This window comes from Podarcis bocagei (assembly GCF_964188305.1).
Source record: "Podarcis bocagei genome assembly, chromosome: 16".
NCBI classification, from domain to species: Eukaryota; Metazoa; Chordata; class Lepidosauria; order Squamata; family Lacertidae; genus Podarcis; species Podarcis bocagei.
Window position 1 is genome coordinate 5,811,549 of NC_138142.1, and position 16,172 is coordinate 5,827,720.

Genomic DNA, 16,172 nt, shown 5'->3' on the forward strand with positions numbered 1-16,172 from the left:
ATTGCACCCTTTAGGCTTTTTTGGAATTGCACAGGATAATTTTAATTTTAAGGACCTGTTTTTCAGTGCAGTAGGTGGCAGGGGCAATGGGGGTGTGTGGGGCTCCTGTCTCACCCCTCTCCTCCAGACATGTCTTTGTTGCTCTCCTCCTAGTGCTCTGGAAGCAGCTTCTTTTCTGGGGGGTGAAGATTTGATCCCATTCTACAACCTTCTGGAAGGTGGCAGAGAGGGCGAGTTTTTCAAGGTAATGTAAGACTTGCATGCTTTCCTTATTTATAGCTTTGCTACTCTACCTTTCCGCGTCCACACCCTCAAGGCAGCTTACAATAAGTCGATAATGAAATATATATCACCAAAAAGCAGCAGTAGAACCGCATAGATAAAAAGTGACAGAGTCCAGCATCAGCCCAAGATGCAATGCTGCCTGAAGCAACTCGTTCCATGCAGAGAAGCTGACTGGACTGGTGGCTGAATCTTATCCCAGTGCTCCAACCCCTTCCTTTGGCTTCCTGACCCCATCCATGCGCCTGCTGCTTCACCCTGGAGAGGGCCAGCCCTGGTGAGACAGCAGGTGAAAGCAGCAGTCAAAAATAAGGAAAAGGACTGTGACTATATAAAGCAGAAAAGAAACTTCACCTGAACCCTTAACGCTAACAGAAGTGGTACCAAGCAAACTTATCTGGGAAGAGCTTCCAACATTTTGTGCACCAGTGTAGAGAAAACTCTCCAGCAGCTGCCTTCCTAAGCTCAGAAGACTGGGATACACGGAGTTCCTAATCAGTGGGAAGCTTCATTGAAAGAAAGTGCTCCTTTAGATACCTCACCCCCATATTGTTTCAGGTTTTAAAGTTCAAAAGAGATCAGAAGAGCCTGGCTCCTGGATATACCTGAAGGAGCGTCTCCACCCCCATCATTCTGCCCGGACGCTGAGGTCCAGCGCCAAGGGCCTTCTGGCAGTTCCCTCATTGCGAGAAGCAAAGCTACAGGGAACCAGGCAGAGGGCCTTCTCGGTAGTGGCGCCCGCCCTGTGGAACGCCCTCCCATCAGATGTCAAAACGATAAACAACTACCTGACATTCAGAAGACATCTTAAGGCAGCCCTGTTCAGGGAAGTTTTTAATGTATGATATTTTAGTGTTTTTTGGTTTCTATGGAAGCCGCCCAGAGTGGCTGGGGAAACCCAGCCAGATGGGCGGGGTACAAATAATAAATTATTATTATTATAAGACCCAAGGCACATCCTGTTCTCAAAGGAGCCAACCAGATGCTCGTTATGGGAAGCCCAAAAGCAAAGCAGAAGCACAATGGCACTTTTCCTTCTCATGTTTCCAAATGCTTTTCAAAGGCAGCCCCATGTTTCACCTCCCCCAGATCCAAGTGCCCCATTGAAGGACCCAGAACCCTGGAGCCAGCACTGTTTCAAGATCCAGCCATTATTGCATGTCCAGTTGGTTGCTTTGCACATGGGGTCATTGCATTTTACTATTTATATTTGATGACTTCCCCCCAACTACATGTTTTTTAAAAAAGATGAAACATGAACCGAATGTCAGGGTTCAAGTTTAGAGGAAATGGCTATTAATGATATCATTTATCTAGCTATCTAAATCATCACCTTTCGTGTTGGCCATCTTCTACGGCAGTGTGTCCAACAACTCATGTAGCCAGGAAATCCTTCAAAATGTTTAGTCTAATCCCAATCTGAGCTGATTGGTTCCATTCCTACCCTCTGGAGCAAGAGAAAAGAAATGTGCTCCATTCTGTATGTGGCAGTAAACGAATATTTGAAGGTGGCTACCCAGTTACCTTTCTTAACCATGTGCTCTCCAGGCTGAGCAGACTCTGCTCCCTCACCTTCTCCTCATGGGCTGTGTATTACATTTCCCCCTCCTCCAGGAGCTGGAAGACTATTTTTATTATGCTCAGCTGCGTCATCAAGGTATTGACACCATGGAACCCAGAAAGGTGTCCACACACATCCCTTTGGAGCAAATCCCTTTTGTCATGCGCGCCATGGGCTTCTACCCATCTGAGGAACAGGTCAGTATTACTACGGGGGAGAGTTGCACAAACCTGTGAGTAGGAACGGAATGGAAGAATCCATCCATTTCGGTTCTCTCCCCAGACAACACCCCCCGCTCCCAATGTTGGCCACAACTCGGTGTCACTGTGTCCTGACATTGTGGGGCGTGCTGGGCACCCACTGTGTGGGGCCTAGGTTTTGGCACCCCTATTTAGGGGGGTGTACTATATATGGGGAAATGGCTTGCAAAAAATCATAAAGCATGAAAAATATTCTATTAAAATATGTATATGATCAGAAATTTGCACTAAATTTCTCAACGTGTGCATACATATACTGACAGTAGTCTGCAGAAATGTTGAGAGCTGAAGACTGGGGAAATGATCCATATAAGGGCCCTGTGCTGGTTTCCTGCCTTAAATTCCACCATTCCAGCTATATGCCACCGAAGGTACTGTTCAGGTACTGCAAGCAGTGGTGATTGCAGTGCTCCCCCCCCCCGGGGTATTCAAGGGTATGCAGTACCGGTACCTTTTCCACCCACCCCCCAATGCTAAAAGTATGGCACGTACTGCAACACTTCATGCTGAGTACAGTGGTGCCTCGCAAGACGAAAAGAATCCGTTCTGTGATTCTCTTCATCTAGCGGTTTTTTCATCTTTCGAAGCAAGCCCATTGACGGATTAGCGGATTAGCGCTATTAGCAGCTTTTAGCGGCTTATCGGATCAGCTGATAAGCAGCTTAGAAAAAGGGGGGAAAGGGAAAAAAAACCGCAGGAACTCGCAAGACATTGTCGTCTTGCAAAGCAAGCCCATAGGAGATTCATTTTGCGAAGCACCTCCAAAACGGAAAACGCTTTCGTCTAGCGAGTTTTCTGTCTTGCGAGGCATTCATCTTGCGGGGCACCACTGTACTGACAACTTTTTTCCTTAAAAGAAGAGGACTGAGTGATTGGATATATTTTTTATGTGAAATTGGCGCAGATACCTTCCATCTCAAGGTAGGGCTGAGAGAGATAAACCCGGAGAGCCACTGCTAGTCAGTGTAGACAGTACTGAGCTAGATGGACCAACGGTCTGATTCTGCATAAAGCAGCAGCTTATGTACTGAGCCAGATGGCACTGCATTGAAGAGAAGGGGTTTCCAGGGAGACCCAAAAGCTCCTTTGTAGGTTTTCTTGTGCATGCCAATTTTTTCAGAGCAATCCTATAGGCAGTTGCTCAGAAGCAATGAAAATGTGTGTCAATGATTGCAGCTGTATCTCTTCTGTCACTTAGGGATGGCGGAAACCACCAAAGGGCATTGCTGGCAGGTAGTCCTGAGGGTGGGAGAGACAGGGACAGAGCAGAAATAGAAGCAAAACAAGGTGAACGTTGTGGAAGCCCCACTGAGCAAAAAGTGTCCTTGTTTCAGGATTTCACAGGGCTGTGGAGACAGCTCAGCCCAAGCGTGTGCTTTGAAAAGAAGGTGCCTGTTGGTGGCAGAAGGACAGGAAAAGCTCTTCAAGGGTGACCAAACATGTAGCCCAGTTCCCTGCGCATTGTAGCGTAGCGGGGAGGGTTCATGGCCTACTTCCCTCCGCTGAGCAGAAATGTGCAGGCACAATAAGAACAGCGCTGGAGCTGCCCCACTTTTATGAAACAGCCAGAGGGTGTGAAAAGAGAACCAGCTCTTCTCCCCACCTCACTAATCCTTTGCGACTCCTTTCCCCCTGTGCATGTCATATCCTTGGGAAAATGCCTCTTCGGGATGATGAGGGTCGTGGAGAGAAACTGATATTTCTAATTTTATGGTGGGAGCAGTAATTATTATAATAGCCTTGCAAGTGGCGTCACTTCTCTTCTTCCTTTTCATTCATAAATCTATTTTCACTCCTAACAGAATCTGTGTTATCAGGACCAGATCTGATTATCTGGTATCTGTGGCTGGTAAATCACCACCTCTGTTTTTCCTTTTCAGGAGGTTTTTATTGAGGGGTGTGTGCATTTATTTATTTATTTGATTTCTTAAAAAGTATATGCCACATGGTTGTGAAAAACATCAAATTGGTTTTTTTTTAAAGAATAAAGCAATGACATTACCAGTAAAAACAACTAACAGCAGATTAAAATGCACATCAAATTTCCACGTATCTGGGGAAGCTTCTCTAAACAAAAAGGTTTTTAGCAGGTACTGAAAAGAGTCTAGTGACAGTGCCTGCCTGATGTCAATATACAGGGGGTTCCAAAATGTAGGTGCTGCCACACTAGAATTTGGATTCCTTATAAATTCAGAACATCTGTAACAGTGCCAGTTCTGCAGATTGAAGCAGTTGAGTGGGCATATAGCGGGTTACTAGAGAGAAGCAATTCTTCAGCTTCTACCCCAATACCCAAGTTTCTAAAAGTTAAATCTCTAGTTGGGGAAGGTTCATCATTCTCTAGGGTTCATGCCTGTTAATGCATGTACATGACTTCCAAGCTTGCATCCCCTTGAGCTCTTTAGCACTGCTGAAGTATGGTTTTCCCACAATTATCTGGAAGCAGAATTAAAACAGAGGTTCCACACAGCATTTGCCTGTTCCTATACCGTAATATTAAACCATGGTTTAGTTTTATGTCTGAAAAAGGCCGTTTGTGCAAACAATGCTTTGTATGGTTTTTCTGCTTTTCTGGACAATTCTCAGATGCTGCTCCAAACAGTGGCCCACAAGGGTGGAGCAACATTAGAAACAATGGTCTGTTAATTCAGATGTAACAGCAAACCAATTTGCTTAAACTGAACTGTATTGTATTTGTATATTTTACTGATTTTGTAAACCACCCAGCAGACTTTGGTACACAGATGGCATAGAAACGGAACAAATATATATTTGGACATCATTGCAAACAGCGGCAGCCAAATGGGTAAGACTCAGAGGGAACATCATGCAAACCATTTATTCCCAATCCTTCTGAGCATGAGTTGGAGGGCTGGGAAATGTGACCTCTCTAGGCGGCAAAGTGTTGCTTTTTCAGTGGCCATGAAATGTCTTTTATTGTTGCCTTGGCGCAGAATGTCAAAGCATTCCAGTGGCGTCAGTATCTCCGTTTACAAAGGCACATTTTTATTCCTTTAGATTGAAGACATGCTAAATGAAGTCAAATTCAGTGAATATCTGGAGACGGGCATGCAAGTTACCGACATCAATTTAGGCGACTTTATCAAGCTGTATGTGAATCACCGGCCTGCCTTTGGGCTCTCACTAAAAGAAATAGAAAACGCCTTCCAAGTGCTGGGCTATGAGAATGAGAACAGCGAGGTGGCCATTAGCAGGGATGAACTGCTGCTGCTGCTACAACAGAGAGGTGGGCCTCAACCCAGAGGAGGGCAGCATTGGCCCCAAAATGGATTTGTCACAAAGCTAACAGGTTGTGTTTTTACCTTATTTGACCCAGGAGAGCATTTCACAGAAGAGGAGCTAGCAGAGTGCCTCACCACTTTGCTGGGCGCAAATCCTGAGGGGGGCCGTTCAGAGGTTGGCACCTACGATGCTACAGGTACTGTGGCGGAGGAACCGTCTCTGGCACCTGGGGCGGGGTAGCCCATACGGAGTGCGCATGTGCGGCACCCTGCACATGCCATACAGAATGCCGCACATGTGCATTTCGTATGGAATGCCGCACTCCTTACGGGCTGCTGCTCGTGCTGTATGGGTTGTATAGGCGGCCGCACATGCGCAGCCCATACAGGCTGCTGCTTGCACGGCAACTGCATGGAGTGCGCATGTGCAGCAGCCCGTACAGACTGTGCATGTGCAGCATCCTGTACGGAGTGCGCACGTGCGGCATCCCGTACGGACTGTGCATGTGTGGCGTCCCGTACGGACTGTGCATATGCGGCATCCCGTACGGAGTGCGCATGTGCGGCATCCCGTACGGTTGCTGCACATGCACAGTCCGTATGACCGCTCTATAGCTGGGGGGAGGCAGGGGTCATCTTGTCACCCCCCCACTTTGTACGCCCCTGGGGTTCACTTACTGTGAAAACATCAGCAGAATGAATGATGTGTATGCAGCCTAGTGTAAGTTGTTGAGGGGAGAGCCCAGTGCAGATGCAACATCTTTATCTCCGTTGTCCTGAATCCTAACATCCATTTCAATGCCTCTCGCCTTTCAGGTGCAGATGCCTTTATTGAGGAAGAAATTCCAGAGGAAATCACAGCGACGCACTTCATAACAGACATTCTTGACTTACCAATTCCTGAGCCGAGACTGACAGAGACGGAAACAACAAAGACCACAAATGAACCTGAATCTGGGAGCAGCACTCTGATCATTAAATCTTAATGGCCTCTGATTGTTCTTAAGCCTTAAAAAGAAAACACATTGCTGCATTAAAAAATATATTTTTTTGGCATCCCTTTAGAAATTGTATTTTCTTTTGAAATAAAAATTATCAGAGCCAGGGTCATGGAAGATGAAGGATTTTTTTCTGGTGATAACAGAATAAATGTTGGCAAGGAGGGATCTGCAGTCCATGATAGGAAAAGAGGTGGTAAGGGAAGACCTAGCTGCATCACTCTCTTGACTCATGTTAAGTGTGGTCCACCAAGACCCCTCGGTCCCTTTCACGTGCACTGCTAGTAAGCCAGGTGTCCTTTGCCCTATATTTGTGCATCTGGTTCTTTCTGCCTAAGTGCAGAACCCTACATTTGTCCCTCATGAAATTCATTTTGTTACTTTGGGTCCTGTCCTCCAATCTGGGTCATTTTGAATTCTGATTCTGTCTGAGGCATTAGCTATGCACTCCAAGCTTGGCATCATCTGCAAAATTGATTATCACACCTTCAGTTCCTTCATCCAAGTCATTTATAAAGATGTAGAACAACAACGGGCCCAGGACAGAACCCTGCAGCATCCCACTGGTCACCTTTCCCCAGGATGACAAGGAACCATGAATGAGCCTAGGTTAGCGGGTGCAAAATACTTGCCTGGCCCTGGCAAAACCATGCTGCCTCAAAGGACACAGTTAATCTGCATACTTATTAAACTGACTTGACAAGCAGCTTCTATACAGCACAAATCTCCCAGATCTATGCATTATTTTAGTTCATTCATCAGTTACCTTCCATACAACAATCTTAAGGCGATGATGTATATAACAAGAAACTGTGAGTGAAAAACAAAAAACTCAGTAGGATACAGGGACAATGCAAGGTGCATTTAAAAGCAAAACAGGCACCACATGAAGCAGCCCCTTGTCGTGAACCCGCTTCGAGGCCGTCCGTGTTTGTGTTTGTTTTACAATAGCTGTGTATAAATTTTATGAAGGAAATGAATAAATGCTGAGGTAAACTCATCCAGCTGGAAGATGCCAGGTGGGACGCAAAAGGGGTGGGGGCGGGAGGAAACCCCCAAGCGCAGGCATAGGCAAACCTCGCCCTCCAGATGTTTTGGGACTACAACTCCCATCATCCCTAGCTAACAGGACCAGTATTCAGGGATGATGGGAGTTGTAGTCCCAAAACATCTGGAGGGCCGAGTTTGCCTATGCCTGCCCCAGTGTCTCGGAGGAAAGCGCAGGCATCGCCGCGTCCGGCCAAGAGCGCTCGCCTCATGCCAAACTGCGGCGCGGCGCCGCTTCCCTCAGAGGACAAAAGCGCGGGAACGCCCCTCCCCCCGCCCCAGCCGCGTTCCCGCCCCCTCGCCTTGGGGTGGAGCTAAGGGCGCGCGTCCGCCGGGCTGGCGCCTGCGCAGTGCCCCGCTCGGCTCACCTCCTCCTCCTCCCTCCGGGGCGGAGCCAGCGAAGGCGCCTCCGTCGTGCGTGCGTGCGGGGGCGCTGCCGCGGAGCGAGCCGAGCGAGGACGGAGCTGCCTCCGCCTCCTCCGCCTCCTCCTCCTCCCGCTCCCAGCCTCTGCCGGTGCGGGCCCAGCAGTGCGAGAGGGAGCGAGCGAGCGAGCGAGCGAGCGCGGGAGGGAGGGAGAGAGCGCGCCAGCCAGCCAGCCGGAGTCCGGGCTCTCCCTCGCGGCGGCGGCGGCGGCGGCAGCATGTCGGGCCGGTCGGTGCGGGCCGAGACCCGCAGCCGCGCCAAGGATGATATCAAGCGGGTGATGGCGGCCATCGAGAAAGTGCGCAAATGGTGAGCGAGGCTGAGCCGCAGGGAGGAGGAGGAGGCTTTGTTTTTGTCTCGAGATTTATTTTTTTTAAGGGGGGGCGTGTGGAGTGAGAGAAGGAGAAAGGGGATAAAGGAAGAGGGGCGGCGCGGGGGTGTCGGCGCCCCCCTCCCTTCCCAGACAGGCCAACATTTCTCCTTGCCTCCGAGTAGGTGGGTGGGAGTCCCATTGTGAAAACACCCACACCCACGCATGTGGCCTCCTCATCTTTTCTCCCCCCCCATCTCTCCCCCCCCCAACATGTCTTCTATCTCTCCCCTCCCTCAGTTTCCACCAAATACCCTTCAGGGCTTTCTCCTTTCCGCCCCTCCGCCCGCTCATTGTTGAACCCCCAGGCTCCCCCCCCCTCAGTTCCTAGTACAGACCCCTTAGTGCTTTCCCTCCTGAGCCGCCTTCCTCCCACCCCATCTATTCCCCCCAAGGCAGCTTGGGGGCTCCTGCCACCTCCGTCCTCTTGGGAGGCTTCTCCCCTCTTGCACATAAGTTGAGCACACACCGCAGCAGCGCCCCCACATCCTCAGGGCTTTTCTCCCATCTCCTTTCCCCTTGGCTTTCCCCCTTCGCCTCTTGGTGCCCCTTATTGGTTGTCTTCTTTCTATAGATCCCCCTAGAGTTGGTCAGTGAGACTCCCTCCAAGGCAGCCTTGCAGGCTTACTTCTTGGACCCCCTCCCCTTTGTTGTGGTCTTCCCCTTGTGGTCCACTAGAAGTCCCCCAGGCACCTCTTTTTGGGGTTCTTTTTCTGACTTCAGTTTCTTATGCATATATTTCTTTGTCCTTCTCTCCCCCCCCCAGTCCCTTGGGTTTTTGTCCCACCCCTTACCCTTTGATGGTTTTTGCTCAGCAACCCCACCCTCAACTCCTTGATTAACTTCATAGAATGGCAAAGTAGACCGTGAGGGTCATCTAGTCCAACCCCCTGAAAGGCAGGAATCCTTTGCCCAATGTGGGGTTCTCGAACCCACAACCCTGTGTTTAAGCGTCTCATTCCCTACGTACTGAGCTATCCCTGTTCCTCTGCATCATATCTTAGTGCAATTTGGGTGCCTTTTCTTTTACAGATACCTGGGTCTTTCCCCTTCCTAATTTCTTCCTATTTTCTTCCATTGTAATTATTTTAAGGTTTTCTTTACCCATGTCTAGCCCCCCTCCCCCAATTTTTCACTGTTAGATCTTCTTAAACCTCTCCCTTGGTCTTATGTATTTCCTTCCACCTGTCTCTCTTCTCTCCCTTGCTCCTTTAGCCATAAACTCATTTGGCAAATGTGTTGGGATGGATTCCTTGGTTGGTCTCCATGCAAGCATTTTCTTCCTGTCAACTTTCTTCTTGTCCCCAAGTGATGCTTCCCACACCCACTGGCTGTGCGTGCTCCCTGTTGTGTGAGATAGATCAATATTCTCACCATTCCACATCCTGTTGGGCTGAATCTGGCAGGAGGCAGAGGAGGACTTCTCTCTCCAAACTCTTCTTTCCTCTTTGAACCCAATATGACCTCTTCCCCTCCCAACTGCCCCTTGACCTAGATTTGAAGCATTCTTAGACCAGTCATTCGATTTTTTATATATCTAGCCCAGGACAGGCTCTTCAGTGTCTTGGGCAGAGGTTTTTCCCCTGTAGCTGAGATCCTTTTAACTGGATAGAGACTGAATCTGGGGCCCGTGACTCTGCTGTAGCCTTTGCGGGTATCTCATGAGCTCTTCTCCCTACCATGAATTTTACAGACACTCTTTACCATCACTTTGTTCAGTGTGTGTGTGCTACTGTTTTCTGTGGCTATTCACACAACATACAGTGGTGCCTCGCAGGACGAAATTAATCCGTTCCGCGAGTCTCTTCGTCTTGCGGTTTTTTCATCTTGCGAAGCACGGCTATTAGCGGCTTAGCGGCTTTAAGAAAAAGGAAACAAACTCGCAAGAACTCGCAAGATGTTTCGTCTTGCGAAGCAAGCCCATAGGGAAATTCGTCTTGCGGAACGACTCAAAAAACGGAAAACTTTCGTCTTGCGTGTTTTTCGTCTTGCGAGGCATTCGTCTTGCGAGGTACCACTGTATTTCTTAGAATGTGCATGGCAGCACCTTCTGCACACTCCAATGATCATTAGCTGTTGTAGCTCCTTTTATCCTTGTGCACCTTCTTTCTGATACCCCCTGAAGTGTAGTACTGCTTTTGCCTGGCTCCCTTGTGCTTTTGTTTGGTTGGTGAGAAAGAGAACAATGTGCTTTGTGAATTGTGATCTGTGGGTATTTCCTTTTTTATTTTATTTTTAATTCAGAAGGGAGAGTATATTATGGTGAATAGGCAGGCATCAGAAGTGACTTGGACTTTCATCTTTCTTTCAAAATCCTCATGCACCTTTAAGTGTGAATGGTTGTTTTAAATGCTTTTCACACATTTCAGAGGAAAATCTTAAAAGTGATAATTCTTGAAATCCTAGGTGAAGTTTAGAATGCGTATGTGTTCTGATATTTTAATGGGAATGGGTCAACCAAATGAACGTATTTTAAAGATTTTTAGTTTTGTGCTACAAATCACATTGGTTCCAGCTTGTATTGTTTAATTCTAAAATCTGAGTGGAGCTATACAGGGAGGGTGTAATTGCTACTTGAATTTGTTTGAAATTATATAATTAAAGGTTGTAACCTTGGTAGAATTGCCCTCTTTTGTTAAATCTTTACAACGTTTTAGCATTTTATTCTTTTGTGGGGTTTTTGTGCAGTTTTTATTGTGAAAATCATTGTGGCACAGCTAAACAATACAGCGAAATGGTTATTGAAGCACAATAGGCAATCAGTGTGCAGTTTGGTATTTTTGGATCAGATAACATAGTATGAATGTAATTCAAGACAGGCTTATTTTGTAAAACAATGTGATTGAGTTTTTGTTACACCAATGCACAGCTCATAAAAAGCAGAAATCATCGGATTCAAGGGTTTTGTGTTGGATAAAATAGTTCTTCTATAGGTATATATTATAAACAAGCAGAATACAGAAAAATCAGTTAGTATCCTTCTTTTCTTCCCAGAGTGGATGTTTGCAGTTTTAAAAGCTGTGATGTTTGTGAGCAGTCCAGTTCAAATTGCAATGGGCAAATAGCTAAAAAGTGTCTTTTCTGATGCAGACTGAGAAGAGGAATTCAAAATAGAAATCCAAGCCATTGTGTTGAAAAGCCTTAACACTGCCAGTCTTGTAGTCTTAATGATAGTACAAAGTTCTAGGAATAATGCTTTTGTTGTGCGCTTAAGAAAATGCACTTCGCTGGCACGCACTTTTAGGAGCCTAACATAATGCACGGAGAGATGGTGATGCTCATTGTCAGCATCATTGTAGCTGGGTGCTTGATGCTCCATTTGTTTTTTCAAGGCAAGTGTGCGTCTTGTTTCCTTTTGTCGTTCTTTGCCAAAAGTGTGGAGAAGAGAAAATTGGAGCCTTGCTTCTTGTTTAACAAATAAGTCAAGTGAAACTTTTTTTGCCAGCATCTTCTGTTGTCATAGCAACTATGCACAGGTGATCACACTGGCTCATTCCTCCAAGAGCAGAGTGATGGGGAAAGCCATAGAAATTTTGCAGACTTCAATCCTGACATAGCAGCCTTCCAGTTGCTGTGGGAAACCTAGTCAGATCCTTAAAAGGATTGTTCATGTCACAAGTTTATGTAGATTTTGTTCTTCAGATGAACAATGTAGGACCCCCCCTCTATTTTTTCCCATTGGGGAACAAGAACAAGAAGAAATGTACAAACCTTTACTAATGTACAGTGATAGGTTGTGGATATTTCTGTATTCTGAGATGAAAGATTGTTGGCATGAAATTTAATGTCTTTACATGCCTTCTGTGTGCTGCACTGTATTGAAGACTTCAAGCTTGCTATTGCTGAAGACACTTTGCGTGGTATGGCACTGAGTCCCAACATACGTTGGGCCTTCTCAGTAGTGGCCCCCGCCCTGTGGAACACCCTCCCATCAGATGTCAAGGAAATAAGCAACTATCCTATTTTTAAAAGACATCTGAAGGCAGCCCTGCTTAGGGAAGTTTTTAATATTTAATGCTGCATTGTTTTTAATATTCAGTTGGAAGCCGCCCAGAGTGGCAGGGGAAACTCAGCCAGATGGGCGGGGTATAAATAAATTTATTATTATTATTATTATTGTTGTTGTTGTTGTTGTTGTTGTTGTTGTTGTTGTTGTTGTTGTTATACATTGGGTACAGTTCTGTGCATGCATGCACATGTGCGCGCATGTATGTAGAATGAGAGAGAGAGAGATGGCGCTGGAAGAAGAAAAACCTGCCTGAAGCAGTCATGGGAAAATAGCAAAATAGACCAGGCGTATACATATATCTCTCACTGGAAGGTTGTTGCAGGCAAAATGTTCTACAAAAAGTTATTCCATTGCTGTTACCAAGTGTGATTAATGAATGCTGGCAAACTTGGGGAACCCAGTAGTTTCAGCAGTCATTGGCTACCTTTGATGGTTCAGGTGTTTGGATCGCTCTCTGCATTCATTCAGTCCTAAACAGTTGAGAACAGACTGGTCCTTCTCAATCAGCCTGGCTACTGACACTGGTTTCTTCAGCCTCCAGTCAAACATCTGCTTGAGACAGAAAGGTTTATTGTTCAGTATTCCTGTGGTTTGATGGTGTTGATTGTATGTGGCTTGATGATTAGAGAAATATTTTTTTCCTTCTGAGGCACCTGGATTTCTGCTTGTTCAAGGTGTGCATCTGTGTCGGCGATGCAGCCTTCTGTTTATCAGATGGATACGCTATACCTTTGAAAACTCTAAAGTCGTATCTTAGGCATGAGGTTAAATAGGGCCTTGAAGGCAACCTATGATGAAAATGATTTATTTCAGTGTCAAAGCCTGTTGAGTATTTCTCATGTGTATGTGTTATGTTCACCTTTTTATTTGATATGTATATGCATGGTGCAGGCCAGAGAAACCAGGTGATCCTATTACTAGTAGAAATAGTTGTGTTTAACAATGTGCTTAATCATATTGATATGAGTGATACTTAGGCATATCTAATTTACTCTGGCTTGTGTCCATAACCAGTTTGTAGAAGGATTTTTATATTAATCTACCTTTTGCTTAGGTCCATATTAAGATAATGTGTTAAACTAGAAAAGTATGTCGCTTTTTATGCATAACTGAACTTGAGATTAAAACATGCCCCGGTTTTAAAGAAGCTTAATTTGACCAAGATGTGAAAACTTATTGGACTAGTCTGCTGAAATGGTGTGGTGCAGTTAGCCAGATCTATGGGGCTCAGTTTCTGTGCAAAAAGAGGTGCAACCCGATCTGTTTGCACTGCTGCATACATAATCCTAGTGCACCCCCCAAAATCTTTATCCACAAGTGTAGCAGTCCCTGACCCTAGCTGGCCTCCTCCAGCTTCCCTGGAAGAAAACAAATGTCATTGTGCCCCCTTATAGGCCATTCACAACACAATAGAGAAAGGTCGAGATAAACTAAGAAACAGAGGTGCTACTGCCAAGTGAAATGCTTACAGGGAGGAAAAAAATATTAGAAAGTGTTAATTTTAAAATACTGATGGTGATGGTAGGTAAAAAGAAGAAATACCCATCTTAAGTAGTCATGGGGAATAGTAAAACAGATCAGATAGCAGCCTATGTGAAGTAGAATCCTAATCCTGCTTGAAGAAACTGCTGATTTTCCCTGTTTTTTCTTTATTATTCAAGATTACAGAAGGCATATGCGTCCCTACTTATCATTCATACAAATTATAATCCATATTGCGCTGAGCAAGCCCTATTCCATGCATACTACCCCATGCAAATTTTGGTATATCAAAAATGTTTGTGGAATGGGGAACTGTAATTAAAATAGAGTGCTTCCAATTAGATACTGCTTTTTGAAGGACAGGTCAGTGAAGCAGCATTGCTAAACTGGAGAAACTAATTATCTATTTGCTAAAGTTTGTAAGCTGTCATAGTGGCTGAATAGGACATACTGTTCAGTCGTACCTCGGCTCCCAAACACCTTGGGAGTCAAGCGTTTTAGCTCACGAACGATCAAAAACCGGAAGTGAGTTTTCCAGTTTTTGAATGTTCTTTCGGAAGCCAAATGTCCAACGGGGCTTCTGCGGCTTCCTGCAGCCAATCGGAAGCCATGCTTTGGAAGTGGAATGTTTTGGAAGTCGAACAGACTTCCGAGGTATGCCTGTCCTGGGACATAGTGTTTCTATTCCATATCCTTACCAGTATCTCTATTCCCTCAGGTTCCCTGATTCTTCAAGCGTTCTGTCCTTTGGCCCAAACCCAAAGAACCGTGCAGCTAACACTGCTTGCTCAAGGGGACTTTGGACTTGTATTTCTTAATAAAGCAATGGGAAACTGCTTTTGAATCTTAAGGAAGTTTCATAAGAGGTTTGTACTGAGAGGCATGGGATACTCAAAGAAGAGGACGTTAGTCTGCTGGGCACATCTCAGGCAGCTTGTTAAATCTTGTTTTTTTCAACATATGTAGGCCTGAGTTCAGTGCTCTTGATCATCTACATTAGTGGTGGGGGACCTCTAGCCTGGGGGCCAAATGTGACCCTCCAGGCCCTTGTCACTTTTCCTACCACACCCTTCACCGCCCCTTCTTCACCTCCTTCTGGAGTGTTTTTGCCTGGCTGGAATGTGTCCTGGAGCTCTGATAATGTCCTCTGCTTACCTGGAAGGAAGATAGAGAGGGATGTGTGAGTGTGTGGACTAGCCAATGGGTAAAATAGCTCCCCCTTGCACTGGCAGGTGACCCCCAGATTGTTGCCCACAAGGGAATGTGTCTCTTGGGCCAAATAGAGTCAAATCTACATAATTAAATGAAGACTCTCAAATATCGGGGATAAATTTCACTCTAGATTTTTTTTTTAATAAAAAATACTAACATAGGTTTCCTCCTGTATTCTGCAGTTGATCGAGTGAAGATGCTGTTTGTGGCTGCTTTGAGATGCTAACAGGTATATTGAACTTTTGGTTTTCAAATGCAGCATCTCGTAATACATTGTGGAACAGATTCCGTTTAAATGTTGTTTTTATAACTAGAAACACACAGGTGTCTTGTGTTCAAGAGAACAGTGATAGGTTCATTCTTCCATTGGCTTAATTGCTTAATTACATTACACATGCAGCCTTATGTAAACTGCTGAAGAGCTCTTTTTTGATTAAGTGGTCTATAAATTTTGTTAAATAACAAATTACGTTTAGAACTCAAATTTAAAGTGCGTTCTACTTTAGTGATTTTCCTTCTTTCAGTATTAGGTCAGTGCATTGGATTTCAGAGCACTGATAAACATTTCAGAGCATTGAGCTTTAGGAATGGAGAATGGCTCTGTTGGATCAGAATGTTGATATAATATATAAACTACATGTTTTCAGAAACACCATTGTAAGAAATGCTGCTGTAAGACACTATACACTTTTATGATGTGGATGCCCCCTGTTTCTAGATAGTCTTTGTCTTCACCCTTTTCTCTATGATGAATAGCTAGTAGGTGAAATCTCTCCCTATGGAGGGATTCCTGCTAATTTTCATAGTGTCTCTCATTTAAAAACAAAAACAAGCTTTGTGATATCACAGAAATGATAAAAAGATAATCTGGACCTCTTTCCATTCTATTGTTGTTCTTAAAATTCCACTAAACCTCTCACCTTCTGTTCTACAGATTAATACTTCTGGCCCACCAGGGAATCTTGTTTCTCCCCTTCCAGTGTAGCTGCTTTTGTTACTCATACTTGCTGGGACTTGCAAGGAGTTGAGTTCCAGCTAACTGTACATGTATGTGTGCTATATCATGCGGAAATTTAACGGGGTGCTTCAGACATAACACAAGACAGTGGTTTGGCATTGATTGAGTGAAGAGTGAGCAGTTTGGGGTTTGGGTGCCTCACGTGAAGTGATTACCTGGTTTGAGGCGTACCAGGGCTTGCTCACTTGCCTGAACCGGCAAGCTCTGGTTTAGCATTTGAGTTTCATGTGTCATGTATCCTTCCAAAATTTTCCTTTCTAAGCCTGA

General features: G+C 45.4%; 2 protein-coding genes across 2 annotated transcripts in view; both read left to right on the forward strand.

Moving 5' to 3' along the window:
- Positions 1 to 6,398, forward strand: part of CFAP251 (cilia and flagella associated protein 251) — a 38,228-nt gene extending 31,830 nt beyond the window's left edge. The window contains 5 exon segments of the mRNA XM_081174725.1: positions 154 to 244; positions 1,897 to 2,040; positions 5,122 to 5,350; positions 5,441 to 5,542; positions 6,162 to 6,398. Of these exon segments, the coding sequence (XP_081030851.1) occupies positions 154 to 244; positions 1,897 to 2,040; positions 5,122 to 5,350; positions 5,441 to 5,542; positions 6,162 to 6,331 (736 nt within the window). The 3' untranslated portion in view covers positions 6,332 to 6,398.
- A 1,501-nt stretch (positions 6,399 to 7,899) lies between these two features.
- The window catches only part of BCL7A (BAF chromatin remodeling complex subunit BCL7A), a 28,357-nt gene continuing 20,084 nt past the window's right edge, over positions 7,900 to 16,172 (forward strand). The window contains exon 1 of the mRNA XM_081175197.1: positions 7,900 to 8,123. Coding sequence (XP_081031323.1) covers positions 8,032 to 8,123 — 92 coding nt within the window. The 5' untranslated portion in view covers positions 7,900 to 8,031. The remainder of the gene's footprint in view (positions 8,124 to 16,172) is intronic.